The following is a 15,317-nucleotide window of genomic DNA, read 5'->3' as shown; positions in this document are numbered from 1 at the left end:
CTGTGCCCATCTGTTGTAGGGTACTTCTCACTTTCTCTTCTATCAGGTTCAGTGTGTTCGGACTGATATTGAGGTCTTTAATCCATTTGGACTTGAGTTTTGTGTATGGTGATAGATATGGGTCTATTTTCATTCTTCTACATGTTGACATCCAGTTATGCCAGCACCATTTGTTGAAGATGCTTTCTTTTTTCCATTGTATAATTTTAGCTTTATTGTCAAGAATCAGGTGTTCATAGGTGTGTGGATTAATATCCAGGTCTTTGATTTGATTCTGTTGGTCAACTTGTCTGTTTTTATGCCAATACTAGGCTGATTTCATTATTGTAGCTCTATAATAGAGTTTGATGTAAGGGATTGTGATGCCTCCGGAAGTTCCTTTATTGTACAGGGTTGTTTTGGCTATCCTGAGTTTTTTGTTTTTCCATGTGAAGTTGAGTATTCTTTCAAGGTTTGTGAAGAATTGTGTTGGGATTTTGATGGGGATTTCATTGAATCTATAGATTGCTTTTGGTAGGATTGCCATTTTTACTATGTTGATCCTGCCTATCCAAGAGCATGGGAGATCTTTAATTTTCTGGTATCTTCTTCAGTTTCTTTTGTCAAAGACTTAAAAGTTCTTGTTGAACAAGTCTTTCACTTCTTTGGTTAGTGTTACCCCAAGATATTTTATATTATTTGTGGCTATTGTGAAGGGAGATGTTTCTCTGATTTCTCTCTCAGTTTCATTTGTATATAGGAGGGCTACTGATTTTTTGAGTTGATCTTGTATCCTGCCACATCACTGAAGGTATTTATCAGCTGTGGAGTTCTCTGGTAGAGTTTTTGGGGTCACTTATGTATACTATCATATCAACTGCAAATAGTGAAAGTTTCACTTCTTTCTTTCCAATTTGTATCCCTTTGATCTCCTTTAGTTTTCTTATTGCTCTATGTTGAATAGATATGGAGATAGTGGACACCCTTGTCTTATTCCTAATTTTAGTGGCATCACTTTGAGTTTCTCTCCATCTAGTTTGATGTTGGCTGTTGGCTTGCTGTATATTGCCTTTATTATGTTTAGATACATTCCTTGTGTCCCTGATCTTTCTAAGACCTTTATCATGAAAGGGTGGTAGATTCTGTCGAATACTTTTTCAGCATCTAATGAGAAGATCATATGATTTTTTTTCTTTCAGTTTATTTATATGGTGGATAACATTGATAGATTTTTCTTATGTTGAACCATCCTTGCATCTCTGGAATGAAGCCAACTTGATCATGGTGGATGACTTTTTGATGTGTTCTTGGATTTGATTTCGAGTATTTTTGTATCAGTGTTCATGAGGGAGATTGGTCTATAATTCTCTTTCGTGGCTGAATCTTTGTGCGGTTTAGGTATCAGGGTAACTGTAGCCTCATAAAAAGAGTTTGGCAATGTTCCTTCAGTTTCTATTATGTGGAACACTTTGAGGAGTATAGATATTAGCTCTTCTTTGAAGTTCTGTTAGAATTCTACACTGAAACCATCTTGCCCTGGACTTTTTTTTTTTGAGGGGGGGGGAGGCTTTTGATGACTGCTTCTATTTCCTTGCAGGTTATAGGTCTATTTAAATTGTTCACCTGGTCTTGATTTAATTTTGGTATTTGGTACCTATCCAGAAAATTGACCATTTTTTTTTCATTTTCCAATTTTTGTAGAATAGGTTTTTGTATTATGACCTAATGATTCTGTGGATTTTCTCCTTGTCTGTTGTTATGTCCCCCTTTTCATTTCTGATTTTGTTAATTTGGATGTTCTCTTTCTGCCTTTTGATTAGTTTGTGTAAGGGTTTGTTTATCTTGTTGATTTTCTTAAAGAACGCTCTTTGTTTCTTTGATTCTTTGGGTTGCTTTTTTGTTTCTGTTTTATTGATTCAGCCCTCAATTTGATTATTTCCTGTCATCTCCTCCTCCTGAGTGAGTCTGCTTCTTTTTGTTTTAGAGCTTTTAGGTATGTTGTTAAGTTGCTAGTGTAAAATTTCTCTACCTTCTTTATGTAGGCACTTAGTGCTATGAACTTTCCTTTTAGCACTGCTCTCATAGTTTGGGTATGTTGTACCTTCATTTTCTTTGAATTCTAGGAAGTCTTAATTTCTTTATTTCTTCCTTGAGACGGGGTGATTCAATTGAGCACTATTCAATTTTCATGAGTTTGTAGGTTTTCTGCAATTAGTGTTGTTGTTGAATTCAAACTTTAAGTCATGGTGATTTGATAAGATTTAGGGGGTTATTCCAATTTTTTTGTATCTGTTAAGGTTTGCTTCGTTACTGAGTATGTGGTCAGTTTTAGAGAAGGTTCCATGAGGTGCTGAGAAGAAGTTATATTCTTTTGTGTTTGGGTGAAATGTTCTATAGATGTCTTTTAAGTCCATTTGAGTCATGACATCTGTTAGTTCTCTTATTTCTCTGTTATGTTGACCTGTCCATTGGGGAGAGTGGGATGTTGAAGTATCCTACTATTAGTGTGTGGGGTTTGATGTGCAATTTAAGCTTTAGTATTATTTCTTTACATATGTGGGTGCTCTTGTATTTGGGGCATAGATGTTCAGGATTGAGACTTCATCTTGATGGATTGTTCCTGTTATGAGTATAAAGAGTCCTTCTCCATCTCTTCTGATTGATTTTAGTTTGAAGTCTATTTTGTTAGATATTTAGGATAGCTATATCTACTTGTTTCTTAGGTTCATTTGATTGGAAAATTCCTTTACTCTGAGGTAGTGTCTGTCTTTGAGGTTGAGGTGTATTTCTTGTATACCGCAGTATCTGTGTCTTTTTATAGGTGAATTGAGTCCATTGATATTAAGAGATATTAATGATCAGTGACTGTTAATTCCTGTTATTTTTTGGTGGTAGTGTTTGTGGGTTTTCTGGTGGGAAGTTATCTGTTGCCCGTGTTTTTGTGGGTACAGCTAGCTTCCATGGGTTGGAGTTCTCCTTCTAGTACTTTTTGTAGGGCTGAATTTGTGGATATGTTCTGTCATAGAATATCTTGTTTTTTTCCATCAATGGTGATTAAAAGCTTTGCTGGGTATAGTATTCTGGGCTTGCATCCATGGTCTTTTAGTTTCTGCAGCACATCTGTCCAGGACCTTCTGGCTTTCATGGTTTCCATTGAAAAGTTGGGTGTAATTCTGATAAGTCTGTTTTTATATGTTACTTAGGTTAGGAAAGTTTTTTCTGTGATTTTGTTGAATATATTTTCTATGCCTTTGAGCTGGAGTTCTTCTCCTTCTTCTATCCTATTATTCTTAGGTTTGGTCTTTTCATGGTGTCCCAGATTTCCTGGATGTTTTAAGTTAAGAATCTGTTGGATTTAACATTTTCTTTAACCGATAAATCTATTTCCTCTATAGTATCTTCAGCACCTGAGATTCTCTTTTCTATCTCTTGTATTCTGTTGGTTATACTTGCATCTGTAGTTCGCTTTCGTTTACCCAGCTTTTTCATTTCCAGAATTCCCTTGGTTTGTGTTTTCTTTATTGCTTCTATTTCCATTTTCAAGTCTTTAACTGTTTGAAATGTTTGCTTTGCCTGTTTTTTTTTTTCTTGGCTTTATGAGTTTCTTTAAGAGATTTATTGGTTTCTTCAATTTTTTTTTTTTTGCTTGTCTTTTCCTCCATTTCTTTAAGGGAGTTTTTCATTTCCTCTTTAAAGGTCTCTACCATCCTCATAAAGTTGCATTTAAAATTATTTTTCTTCTGCTTCTTCTTGGTTAGGATGTTCAAGTCTTACTGTTGTATGACCACTGGGTTCTGATGTGACCGTGTTGCTTTTTAGGTTGTTGAATGAATTCTTGCATTGGTGCCTACCCATCTCTTCCTCCAATTGGTACCGGTAATGTCTTTGCCTCTTGGTACAATCCTTGAAGTTGCTGTCTGTGTCTTTGGGACCCTTTCTTAGTCTGGTCTGTACTATCACTGTCTATGCCTCAGGGAGCCACTGAGGTCTCTCTTGGCCCATACTCTCTTGTTCTGCTCTGTGTAGTCACAGTCTGTGCTTCAGAGTTCCTCTGAGGTCACAGGGGATAGAAGGGTTTGAGGGCTGAGTTGGACTTGTAGCTTACAGGGTCCAATCAATGGGGTGAGGGTGTTGGAGCAGCTTACCTGCAGGAAGCTTGCCTGCTGACTGACTAGAGAGGCTGAGGCAGGTGGAGGAGGGGCCCAGGGTTTTGCCTCCCCCCCCCCCGTACTGAGGGACTAGAGAGTGGGATGCCCCAATGTGTGGGGGCACCTCTTGGTCCTCTCTATGCAGTCTCAGCCTGTCTCTGTAGAACTCTTTAGGGAAATACTTTGATGAATATTTGAACTTTACATAAACACGAACCATTATAAATTTAGTTTTAGTGGCTTTAATTTTTTAAATCTTTAAATTTTCTTAATGTTATCTTTAGAAATCTGTTTAATTTGACAGATTTCATTAAGACCAAGGACATTTCATACAGGTGAAGTGAAGCCATGTGTTTGTTAATGGCATGTGGTGTTTAATTTTAGACAGTGTTGTTTTGTGGGTTTCCCACTTAATCCCTGTGCCCCATCATTACAAGATTATTGTTTTATTGTAAACATGTAAAAAGAAGCACTCAGTGAACTGCTTGAGATGGCATAACCAGGAAAGGGGATGAGTGATGGCTAATGCTTCAGAATTTAGATTCCAGGTTCATCTCCCTATATCATGCTATCTCTAACCTAACCAAATCAATACTCCTAAATTTGTACAGTTTTTATGATGTTATATAACTGCTGTCTCATGTTTCTAATGTGAATGGTATCTCTTCAATGGTAACTTATGAAGGTAAAGCTTTGGCTTTACAAAAGGAATGTTTGGTACCTAATCATAATAGCAGAGTTATTGACTCCTTGTGTTTCAGTAAGCCATTTACTTTCATTGTACCATTAAATCGTCACAGAAGACCCCACACTAATCCTTTTATCAGCACCATGTTTCTCACCGAGGTCTAGATTGTTCTTACAGCTCGAAGCGATGTGGACCTTTGTGCTACTCCACAACAGTGCTCCTAATGCCAGGCATACCTCTCACTTCACCCAGAACAGACTACAGTAATTGAAAGAGCTGCTTAATGGTGGAGTAGTATCACTCATGAGAGAAAGAAAAGTATAAAATCCAATGTAAACTCCACATCTTCAGAATAGCTATTCTAAGTGTATAGAAGTTCACTGAGAGTTGGGCAGTGGTGGTGCGTGCTTTTAATCCCCAGCACTCGGGAGGCAGAGGCAGGTGGATCTCTGTGAGTTTGAGACCAGCCTGGTCTACAAGAGCTAGTTCCAGGACAAGCTCCAGAGCTACAGAGAAACCCTGTCTTGGAAAAAAAAAAGTTTACTGAGATGATAGACTTTGGGTCTGGTTAATTTTGGTGTGTGATATATAGTTTATATGCAAACTTTTTAAATAATAAAGTTTTAAAAATTAAAAATGGGAAGCAAACCAGTTTCCTGTACATATATAGGCATTAAGCATCCCACTTTCCAAAAATGCTGAGTGGAGTGGTAACTGTTTTTTGCAGTTACATTTTGCTATTTTATTCCTGTGTTTCCAGTTGTCAGGGTAGGTTTTAATGCATTAGGCCAGATCTCTTAAGTTCACTACTACAGGCCTGGTTGCCCTTTTCTTCAGGATACCAGAGCTGATGGATGCACAGAGCTCAGCCAGGAGGAACTACTCTTGATATTGAGTATTTCAAATAGAACTGGGGTCAGTGGAGACACTATAGTCTATTTTGTTTCTAAACTATGAGTATTTTCCTTTCTAAACTGCTAAACTTACAGAAAAATTAAAAGACTAGTATATACAGAATCACCTATTACTAACATTTTATAACACTTCTTTCATCTGTATATATGATGGAGGAGGGTCATCTGTCTATGTGTTACTCTCATTGGTTAATAAAGAAACTGCTTTGGCTTTTTGATAGGGCATGATTTAGATAGGTGGAGTAGACAGAACAGAATGCTGGGAGAAAGAAAGCATAGTTGGTCAGATGCCATGGAGCCAACCACCAGGTCAGACATGCTGAATCTTTCCCGGTAAGCCACCACCTCGTGGTGCTACACAGATTATTAGAAATGGGTTAATAAAGATGTGAGAGTTAGCCAATAAGAGGCTAGAACTAACAGGCCAGGCAGTGTTTAAAAGAATATAATTTGTGTGCTGTTATTTCAGGGCATAAGCTAGCCAGGCGGCAGGAACTCAGCCCTCTGCTCCTTCTACATATATAAGTGTGTGTGTGTGTGTGTGTGTGTGTGTGTGTGTGTGTGTGTGTGTGTGTGTATCACTCTCTCATATGAACATACAGTATGCATAGAGGTGTTTATTAAGTAAATGTCAGGGGCCAGAGAGATGGCTGAGTAGGTAAAAGTGCTTGCTTTGATATCCACAATGCTCTGTGGCATGGTATGTTCTGGTACCTACACTGACACAATAATAAAGTTTAAACAGAAACTGCTAAAACAAAAAATTACAAAGAGAAATCCTGCCTCAAAACAAGTTAGAAAACAAGAACTAAGTCCTGAAAAATTATCCTCTGACATATGGATCCACACTCAAGCACACAAACATGTATGCACAAAGATAAATAGTTTTAAAAAATAGGGGTATTGAGATGGCTCAGGAGGCAACCCTGATGGCCTAAATTTTGTCCCTCAAGTCCACCTAAAAGTGGAAGAAGAGAACTGACTCCAGAAATTGTCCCCTGACCTTCCACATGTGTGCCCACCACCAAAGCTTCTCATAAACATAAATATATGTATACATTAGTCTTTCTTGCTAAAGTCTTTTAGGACAACTGTACTCACATGGAGTAATAGGAGAAATCCTGTTTTTACTTGACTTTTCCTATGATACCGTCTGAAAACCATAATGCAATATCACAAGTGCTATGTTGATATTGATACAATCAAGATAGAGAATATTCCTGTCACCATAAGGATCCCTGTGTTCAATCATACAATACATAGACATCAGTTAAGGCAGCTCTAACAAACTTAAATAGGCTAGGAGGAGCTTAAACAATAGGTGTTTATTTTCACCTACTGTTTCACCCATTGTTCCAGAGGTTTGGATGTCCTAGGCCAAGGTGTTGATAGACTTGCTTCTTCCAGGCCTGGAGAAGACTGCCCTCTGGCTGTGTCTTTTTTTTTTTAAATTTATTTATTTATTAAAGATCTCCATCTCTTCCCCGCCACCGCCTCCCATTTCCCTCCCCCAATCAAGTCCCCCTCCCTCGTCAGCCCAAAGAGCAATCAGGGTTCCCTGCCCTGTGGGAAGTCCAAGGAACCCCCACCTCCATCCATTTCTAGTAAGGTGAGCATCCAAGCTGCCTAGGCTCCCACAAAGCCATTACATGCAGTAGGATCAGAGACCCATTGCCATTGTTCTTGAGTTCTCAGTAGTCCCCATTGTCCACTATGTTCAGCAAGTCTGGCCTCATCCCAGGCCTTTTCAGACCCAGGCCAGCTGGCCTTGGCGAGTTCCCAATAGAACATCCCCATTGTCTCCGTGTGTGGGTGCACCCCTTGCGGTCCTGAGTTCCTTGCTCGTGCTCTCTCTCCTTCTGCTCCTGACTTGGACCTTGAGATTTCTGTCCGGTGCTCCAACGTGGGTCTCCGTCTCCTTTCATCGCCTGATGAAGGTCAACATTCAGGAGGATGCCTATATGTTTTTCTTTGGGTTCTCCTTATTTAGCTTCTCTAGGATCACTAACTATAGGCTCAGTGTCCTTTGTTTATGGCTAGAAACCAAATATGAGTGAGTACATCCCATGTTCCTCTTTTTGGGTCTGGCTTACCTCACTCAGGATAGTGTTTTCTATTTCCATCCATTTGTATGCAAACTTCAAGAAGTCCTTGTTTTTTACTGCTGAGTAATACTCTAATATGTATATATTCCATACTTTCTTCATCCATTCTTCCATTGAAGGGTTGTTTCCAGGTTCTGGCTATTACAAACAATGCTGCTATGAACATAGTTGAGCATATACTTTTGTTGTATGATAGGGCCTCTCTTGGGTATATTCCCAAGAGTGGTATTGCTGGGTCCAGGGGTAGGTTGATCCCGAATTTCCTCTTGACATAGCAGAGAAAGTGCTTATCTCTCTTGAAGCCACTAATCCATTATAGGCACTCCACCCTTATATCCCATCTAGACCTAGAAACTTCCCAAAGGTCTGCTTTCTAAGTTCCCCTCGGTGGGGGTACACATTTGGGAAGGGAAGGGCACAGACATTTAGGTAAACCTAAACCTTTGTGATTGGACTTTTCTTACTCAGCATAAAATTCTCTGGAGATTCACCCAAGTTGTTACATAGTTAATGTTTTTTGGGGCAGGGCTTCACTGTATAGCCCAAGCCAATTTTAAACTCTATCCTGCCTCAGCCTCATGCTGGAGTTGCAGGCATGTATCATCATGCCTGGCTTCATGTACAGGCCATGTCTTCATTAATTTGGGATACATACCAAGAAGTACAAATTATTGGTTTGTGTGGTAACTGCATGCTTAGCTTTAATAGAAAACCATTTTCCGAAGTGCAGTACGTTCTTGCCCTTTCTCTGTAGCTTCACTAGTATTTGCGGTTGTCCCTTTGTTTTAGCCATTTAGAGTATTTCATCATGGTTTTACTTTGCAATCCCTTAATGGTTAATGATGTTTGCCATTGCTTTGTGTGCTTATTTTTTGTCTGTGTATTCTCTTCAGTGAATAAATATCTGTTCCTATCTTCTGTCTGTTTTCTGATTGGTTTATTTATTTTTTACTTTTTGGGGACTACATTTTTAAAAAGTTTTTTAAAAATATGTTCTAGATAGTAGCCCTTGTCACATATGTATCCTATGATATCCTTTCCCACTTAATTATTTGTCTTTTTAGCCACCTAGGTGCTTTTGCAGAATGTTTTTAATTTTTGTAAAGTTAGTTTGATTACTTTTATGACTCATGTTTTAACAGTTTATAACACTTCCTCAGTCTCTGTACACGGGTGAAGACAGTATGCATAAAAGTGTGTGAAGTCAGCTTCAGGGCCAGAGAGATGGTTTCTAAGTTTCGTAGCTTTCTGATTTATATGTTAAGTTCAGGGGGTTTTGTTGTTACTGTTTCTGTTTTGTTTGTGGTATGAGACTGAAGTTGACGTTTCTTTCTTTATACATCACCAAGTGCTCCAGCACCATTTCTTTAACCGACTGTTTTCTTCCACTGAATTGTTGTACCTTTATACAAATTCAATTGGGCATATTTGTGTGAGACTCTTTCTGGGTTCTGCATTATCTTCTTTTGATCTATTTTCCTCCTGCCACAATCATATGGTCCTTCTTGCCCTAGCTATATACCACCTTAAACTCAATTTTCTTTTTTTAAAACTAATTTAGTTATTATGTATAGTGTTCTGTCTGCATGTATGCCTACAGGCCAGAAGAGGGCGCCAGATCTCATTATAGGTGTCTGTGAGCCACCATGTGGTTGCTGGGAATTGAACTTAGGACCTTTGGAATAGCAGCCAGTTCTCTTAACCGCTGAGCCATCTCTCCAGCCCAGAACCTACCTTCTTAAGTAAAACTGAACATCGTATTTAAAAATATGGCTTTTAAAATGGTTAGTATAGATAGAACAAATGTTTGTCATAGTCTTCTGTTGTCAACACTTAATGTTTAGACACCTTATCTTTCTAGATGTTGTCTTCTTCCCCTACTTATAATACTTTTATTTCGTCCACATATATCCAGAGCACATCAGACACTGTTATAATGCATTCTCGCTTAACTGCAAAACTAAAACTCTAAAGGAAAAGACCACCTTCAAAGTTTTTCTTTTTTTTTTTCTTTTTCTTTTTGGTTTAGAGAAAATTCTTTAGCAGTGTAATAAGTTTGATCAAGGTGATGTCAGCCAGATCTCTGCATTGCAAGCTATCTTTTTTTTAAAATTACCTTTGAAAGATTTTAGAATCATCAATTAAATTTTTTAATACAAGGAAAGCTCTTCTTTACAGTAGAATTCTAATTAATAAATGTAGAAAGAATGATGGAGATAAAAAATCACTATTAAATCACTGTTAAGCCAATACCACTGTAATAACTGATGCCAGCAGAGTCATCGGTGGGTGGCAGACACTCCCATCAAGGGGTCCAAGTTGACAGCAATGATAAAACATACTGTCTGGCACCTCTGTGTTGTTGTTGGCAAAATCACATATACTTAATTTGATCTTGGAACACTGAACAGTCCAGTTGAGGAACAGAACTCCAGCATAACTAATGAATATTCATCAGGTCTGCCAGGGTCATGGCAGAGAAGCTGTTATCGATTGGAGGAGATTTGACAGCTAAATGCAGTACAGAATCCCAGGTCGGGGAAAGATCGCTAATGGCACACAGGACAAAATTGAAGCCTGTCAGTTAACAGCGCTCAGTGTGGTCATGCCCTGGGGTGATGGCTGATATGTGGTGACGTAGCAGTGTCACTGGAAACAGTACAGTTCTGGTTCAGATTCCTCCAAGTTAAAAGTTATTTCAAAAGAAAAAAAAGTTTTTAAACTTTTATTCCACAATAAAAATCTCCCTTGTAAAATATATAGTCTTATTCAGTTTACATACATAGCAAAGCTCTATTCTGTTTTCTTTTCTCTTCTTTTCATACAGGCAGGGTCTGACTGTATAGTCCTGTTGGCCTGGAACTTTCTAGACCATGCTAACCTTGAACTCACAGAGATTCTCCTGCTTCTACCTCTCAAGTGCTGGAATTAAAGCATCACTCTTTGTAGTAATATAAGGGGCGGGGCTGCGTCCCCAGCACCCCGGCGCCTGCTAGCTTATGCCCCGAAATAACAACACACAAATTGTATTCATTTAAACACTGCTTGGCCCTTTAGCTCTAGCCCTTACTGGCTAATTCTGATATCCCGATCAACCCATCTCTAATAATCTGTGAGCACTGGTCTTACCGGGAATATTCTAGCCTACGTCCATCCTGGGTCGGAGCGTCATCTTGTGTGTCTGCCTGGGAGCGGGGCATGGCGTCTCTCTGAGGCGTCTGCCCCCGTGAGGAGAGCTGTCGAGTCTGAGCTCACTTCTTCTTCCTCCCAGCATTCTGTTCTGCTTACTCCTCCCACCTATGTTTTAACCTATGAGGGCCAGCCAAGCAGTTTCTCTATTTTTTTTAACCAATGACCTTCCTCCATCAACTCTTGGTGTGCATTCTGTTTAAGTATGGGAAAATCTTATATCCTACCATTCTGAAGCCTGGATGCAGTCATAGAAACTTCTGCTTTTTCCAAAGACTTCATGAGCACACAGAATTCCTATGCTTCCCAGATAATAGATTTTAGCACTAACTGAGGACTTGGCCCTGTTCTGGACCCTGGAGACCAATGAATGAACAAGATGATTAAATCCTCGCCTTTCAGGAACTGTAGATGCTGAGCAAAATAAGCATGTTTTTAACATGTTGTGGGGACCATATTAGGGCTTGTGGGGGGTGCGCCCTTCACTGTGTCATCGGAGTAGTGCTTACTGTCTTCCTTTGTCACCTTTTCTGCTTAAGACATAACTGCTTGAAATTATATGATGAAAACATGCTAATAACACAGCTTCCTCCAGTATAAGCCCGATATAGGCAATGGCTTCATTTGTTTTTTCCGTCACAGCTGAGAAACAAGGCCCAACTCCTGCAGCTCCCTGCTACCCTCTACCCACACCTCACCTCTTGCTGTTTGCCATACCTGAGACTTGTTGCTTTCTTTAGTCCTCAGACTCAAGTTGTGGTAAAGTTCATCTTCTTGAGTAACTGTTGAGTTTTCTGTGCTTTCCTGGGTGAGGATGGCATACAAGTCATAATTCCCTCTCACCTTGGAGAATGTCCCCAGTCTGTCTTACATGGGAGTCACTCAGTTGTACTTCTATTTGACATATGATGCAAAATGCTTTTCATCTGAAAAGTGAAAGACGTTTCTCTTTCAAGTCATGGAACATCAATGACCAAATACCTTTGATAACTTACATTATCTTGTTCTTTTGGGGCAGTGCCTTTGTTTTCTTTTCATGTCTCACTCACCTAGTTCTTTTCCTATAACCTAACCATCTTTCATTTTTATGTTTTGAACAGTGTTATTTACTTGTGTACTACACCAGCTGGCGGAATGTCAAATCATTCTTGACTTTTGGCTTAATCTGTCTGTGCAACATGTATCTCTACGAACTGCGCAACCTCTGGCAGCTTTTCTTCCATGTGACTGTGGGAGCATTTGTTACGCTGCAGATCTGGCTGAGGCAAGCCCAAGGCAAGGCTCCTGACCATGATGTCTGACATCTCCCTCAGATGTATTGCCTTTGCCTTCAGGAGACGGAGGCGAAGACATATATTAACTGCCACTGTGAGAAAGAGACCAGTCACCACACGCGAGAAGCTCTGCTTTCTTTCTCTCCCCATCTTCCAGTTTTGTTTTTACAAATCAGCCTGGCATGCCTGTAAGCATGCAAGACCTGCTAGGAAAACTCTCAGAAGAATCCTGCAGTGGAGTATCAGGCTTACCACACAGTAGAAGTTCAACATCATCCGAAGACCTGGCAGTTAACCAAAATCTGGGTGTGGAACGTGCTCTGAGGACCAAGCAGGAACACTACAACCTGAGTTTGCCTTTGTGAGGCATTAGAGACCAATGAAGAAGATGCTGCAGAGACTGGAAGGCTATAGTCTAGAACAACGACTATACTAAATATCAGATTGTTTGCACAGTTATAGTATCAAGAGTTATGAAGTCCAGAATGGTGTGAAAATGGTTCCTTTTCTGCTTCTGCCAGCCTCTAACTCTGGAGATCACCTGGTGTGGGAGAAGGCTGTGATGCATCTGGAATCTCACAAACCCTGACGACACAGTGACACGTGTTTTCTTTCTAGACCATGTTTGTCATTTATTTTGAAATCACTAAAAATACATAATTCGTTTGATTATTGTGGTCTCCTAAACTCTTTATAATTTGGGTACTATGTATACTATTATGTGCTTAGTTTTCAACCTTAAAAATTTTAAAGTATTTAACAAAGGAACCCTTACTCCAAGTAGAATATCAGTATCACTTTGCCAACACACAGAGAAATGTTGCTAAGTTCCTACAAGATACTGATACCTGTCAGGGCTCTAAAGCTAAGTAGCACATTCACTGTGATAGTGAGAGGTGCTGCCTGGCACCAGAGTGAGAGCACCTCTGTGGAGTAGTGGGGCTAGTAGGGAATTGCAAAGGGAATGTCATTTCTGCTGTGATGCAGCTCGGTTTAGTTGTGTTGTGCACCCAAGTCCATCTTGCTTGTTGAAGAGGTCTGGTGCTGAGGGTCAGCAAAGGGACTTCCCCTTACAGCTCTGTCACCTCATGGTTTAGGAAGGTAACTATTGCCCAGAAGAAAGAGCACTCTCATACCTTGGAAAGATGACTCAGACCATTTTGAATTCATAACGTGGAAGCACAGCTTGATTCTATTTGCAAAAATCTAAAGTCATCTGGTTTGGAAGCCATCATGAGTGATTTGCCTTTGCTTTTAAAGAAAAGAGTTCAACAAGGAATGCATAGGATTCTGGTATTTTATACCATCCCTCAAAACAGTGGACTTGTTAAGGAATTCACGTTGGGACCATAGTTAGTAGGAGGAGTCCAGGGCAGGTCACTGACCTGCTTTGTCAGCCCAACCCACTGTGTGGACACTGGCAGAGCTGGAAGATCTTCACACCTGGAACCTTTTCTGCCCCTCCGTCTCAGAAGAATAAGGTAGAAGGAAGGCAATAAATGGGTTTATAATGTCCACAGTTGATTTAAAACAAGAAAGTCCAAGTCTATCTAGGTGTCTGCTATAACAAAGCTGCACCTTTATCCTGTACCTTCTGAGAGATGCCCCAAGGTCACAGGGGCCTAAGCCATCAGAACCACATGGACTATGTTTGGCGTTTTATACTTACTGAGCCTTGTAAGGAAACTGGTTCAGCTTAGGAGCAGTTTCCAAGCTGGTGGGTACAGCAGAGGAGATTTCTTGTAAATAGTCAACTAACCAGGGAGCTCGGGCGTTCTGGTTAATTGTGGTTTTACTGCTCCTTGGTATTTGATAGCTCTCTTACCAGTTTGGTTCAGTTACAGCATTTATATTTGAATCCATTGAGCAGGAACACTTGAAAACCACCAGTTAAGCTGGGCAGTGGTAGAGCACACCTTTAATCCCAGCACTCAGGAAGGCAGAGGCAGGCAGATCTCTGTGAGTTTGAGTCCAACCTGGGCTACAAGAGCTAGTTCCAGGACAGGCTCCAAAGCTACAGAGAAACCCTGTCTCAAAAAACCAAAAATCAAAAAATAAATAAAAAATTAAAAAAAGAAAGAAAAAAGAAAAGAAAACCACCAGTTATTTCTAAAAGCTTAGTTTTCATCAGCTGTTTTGCGTAAGAGAATGTTTGCATCTTAATGTACAGAATGAAACCGCAATGAATAGTCTTTTTCTGTATGCCACTGTCACCTTTCACCATTTGGGATCTGCATCCTGAGAAGGTACATATTTGCCCTGGCTGTTGTGATGATGTCCAGGAATCTCTGGATTTGTCATGGTCCTAGAAGGGACCTCCTTGGTGTCTGAGCTGTGATACCGATAGCTTTTGTTTGGAGCTATTCTTTACTCCTAAGTGTCCACTCCATCAGGGCTCTTGGAGGCGTGTGTGGCTGTGTTCATGTTACGTGGCAAGAGCTCGAGTAACTGGGTTCCCAGGCTCTCTCTGCTAGTGTGGGACTGATGGAGGGACTATATCTGTGACAACAGTCTTCCCTGGTGTGCTTTAATGGATGTGTTTTATCTTAATTTAGCCAGTTCTGAAATACTGCAGACACCCTCTGTCATAATCTAAAAGTATTTGCCTGCTGTATTGGTCTGGGTTTGAAATACATTCCTACTGAGTCTTTTCCCTGAAAGAACAACACACCAAGAAAAGCCATAAGATACGGTGTTAACAAAATCTGAACAGAAAGTGGAGACCAGATCAGTGAAACATAAAGAAGGGCTGAGCTGCCATGGCTATGCAGAGGGTGTAGCAGCGCCCGGAAGCTAGGGTTAGGAGGGAGCAAGTTAGACATTGCTCTGTCCAAGATAAAAGGCATGCCAGATGAGGTATGGGATAAAAATGTGCCTCTGTCCTGTTGAATTTGGTTTGGTTTGTTCTCACTTGGGGTCTTGGGAAGTGTTAAAGTAATGAAAATTCTTAATTTGACAATGTTTGCTTATTGGGTCAGTCAGTTATATGTGTCTGTCACAGGCTTCTCTCTCTCTCTCTC

At 40.0% G+C, this 15,317-nt stretch overlaps 1 protein-coding gene across 2 annotated transcripts in view; it reads left to right on the top strand.

Moving 5' to 3' along the window:
• The window catches only part of Sec22a (SEC22 homolog A, vesicle trafficking protein), a 69,767-nt gene extending 56,803 nt beyond the window's left edge, over positions 1-12,964 (top strand). For both annotated transcript variants that reach the window (XM_005344889.3, XM_026788193.1), the window contains exon 7: positions 12,124-12,964. In XM_005344889.3, the coding sequence (XP_005344946.1) occupies positions 12,124-12,324 (201 nt within the window). In that variant the 3' untranslated portion in view covers positions 12,325-12,964. The remainder of the gene's footprint in view (positions 1-12,123) is intronic.
• The last annotated feature ends 2,353 nt before the right edge of the window (positions 12,965-15,317 follow it).

The sequence above is a fragment of the Microtus ochrogaster genome, chromosome 2 (assembly GCF_000317375.1).
Source record: "Microtus ochrogaster isolate Prairie Vole_2 chromosome 2, MicOch1.0, whole genome shotgun sequence".
Classification (NCBI taxonomy): Eukaryota; Metazoa; Chordata; class Mammalia; order Rodentia; family Cricetidae; genus Microtus; species Microtus ochrogaster.
Note: the sequence above shows the minus strand (reverse complement) of the source record. Positions and strands in the feature narration are given on the sequence as shown.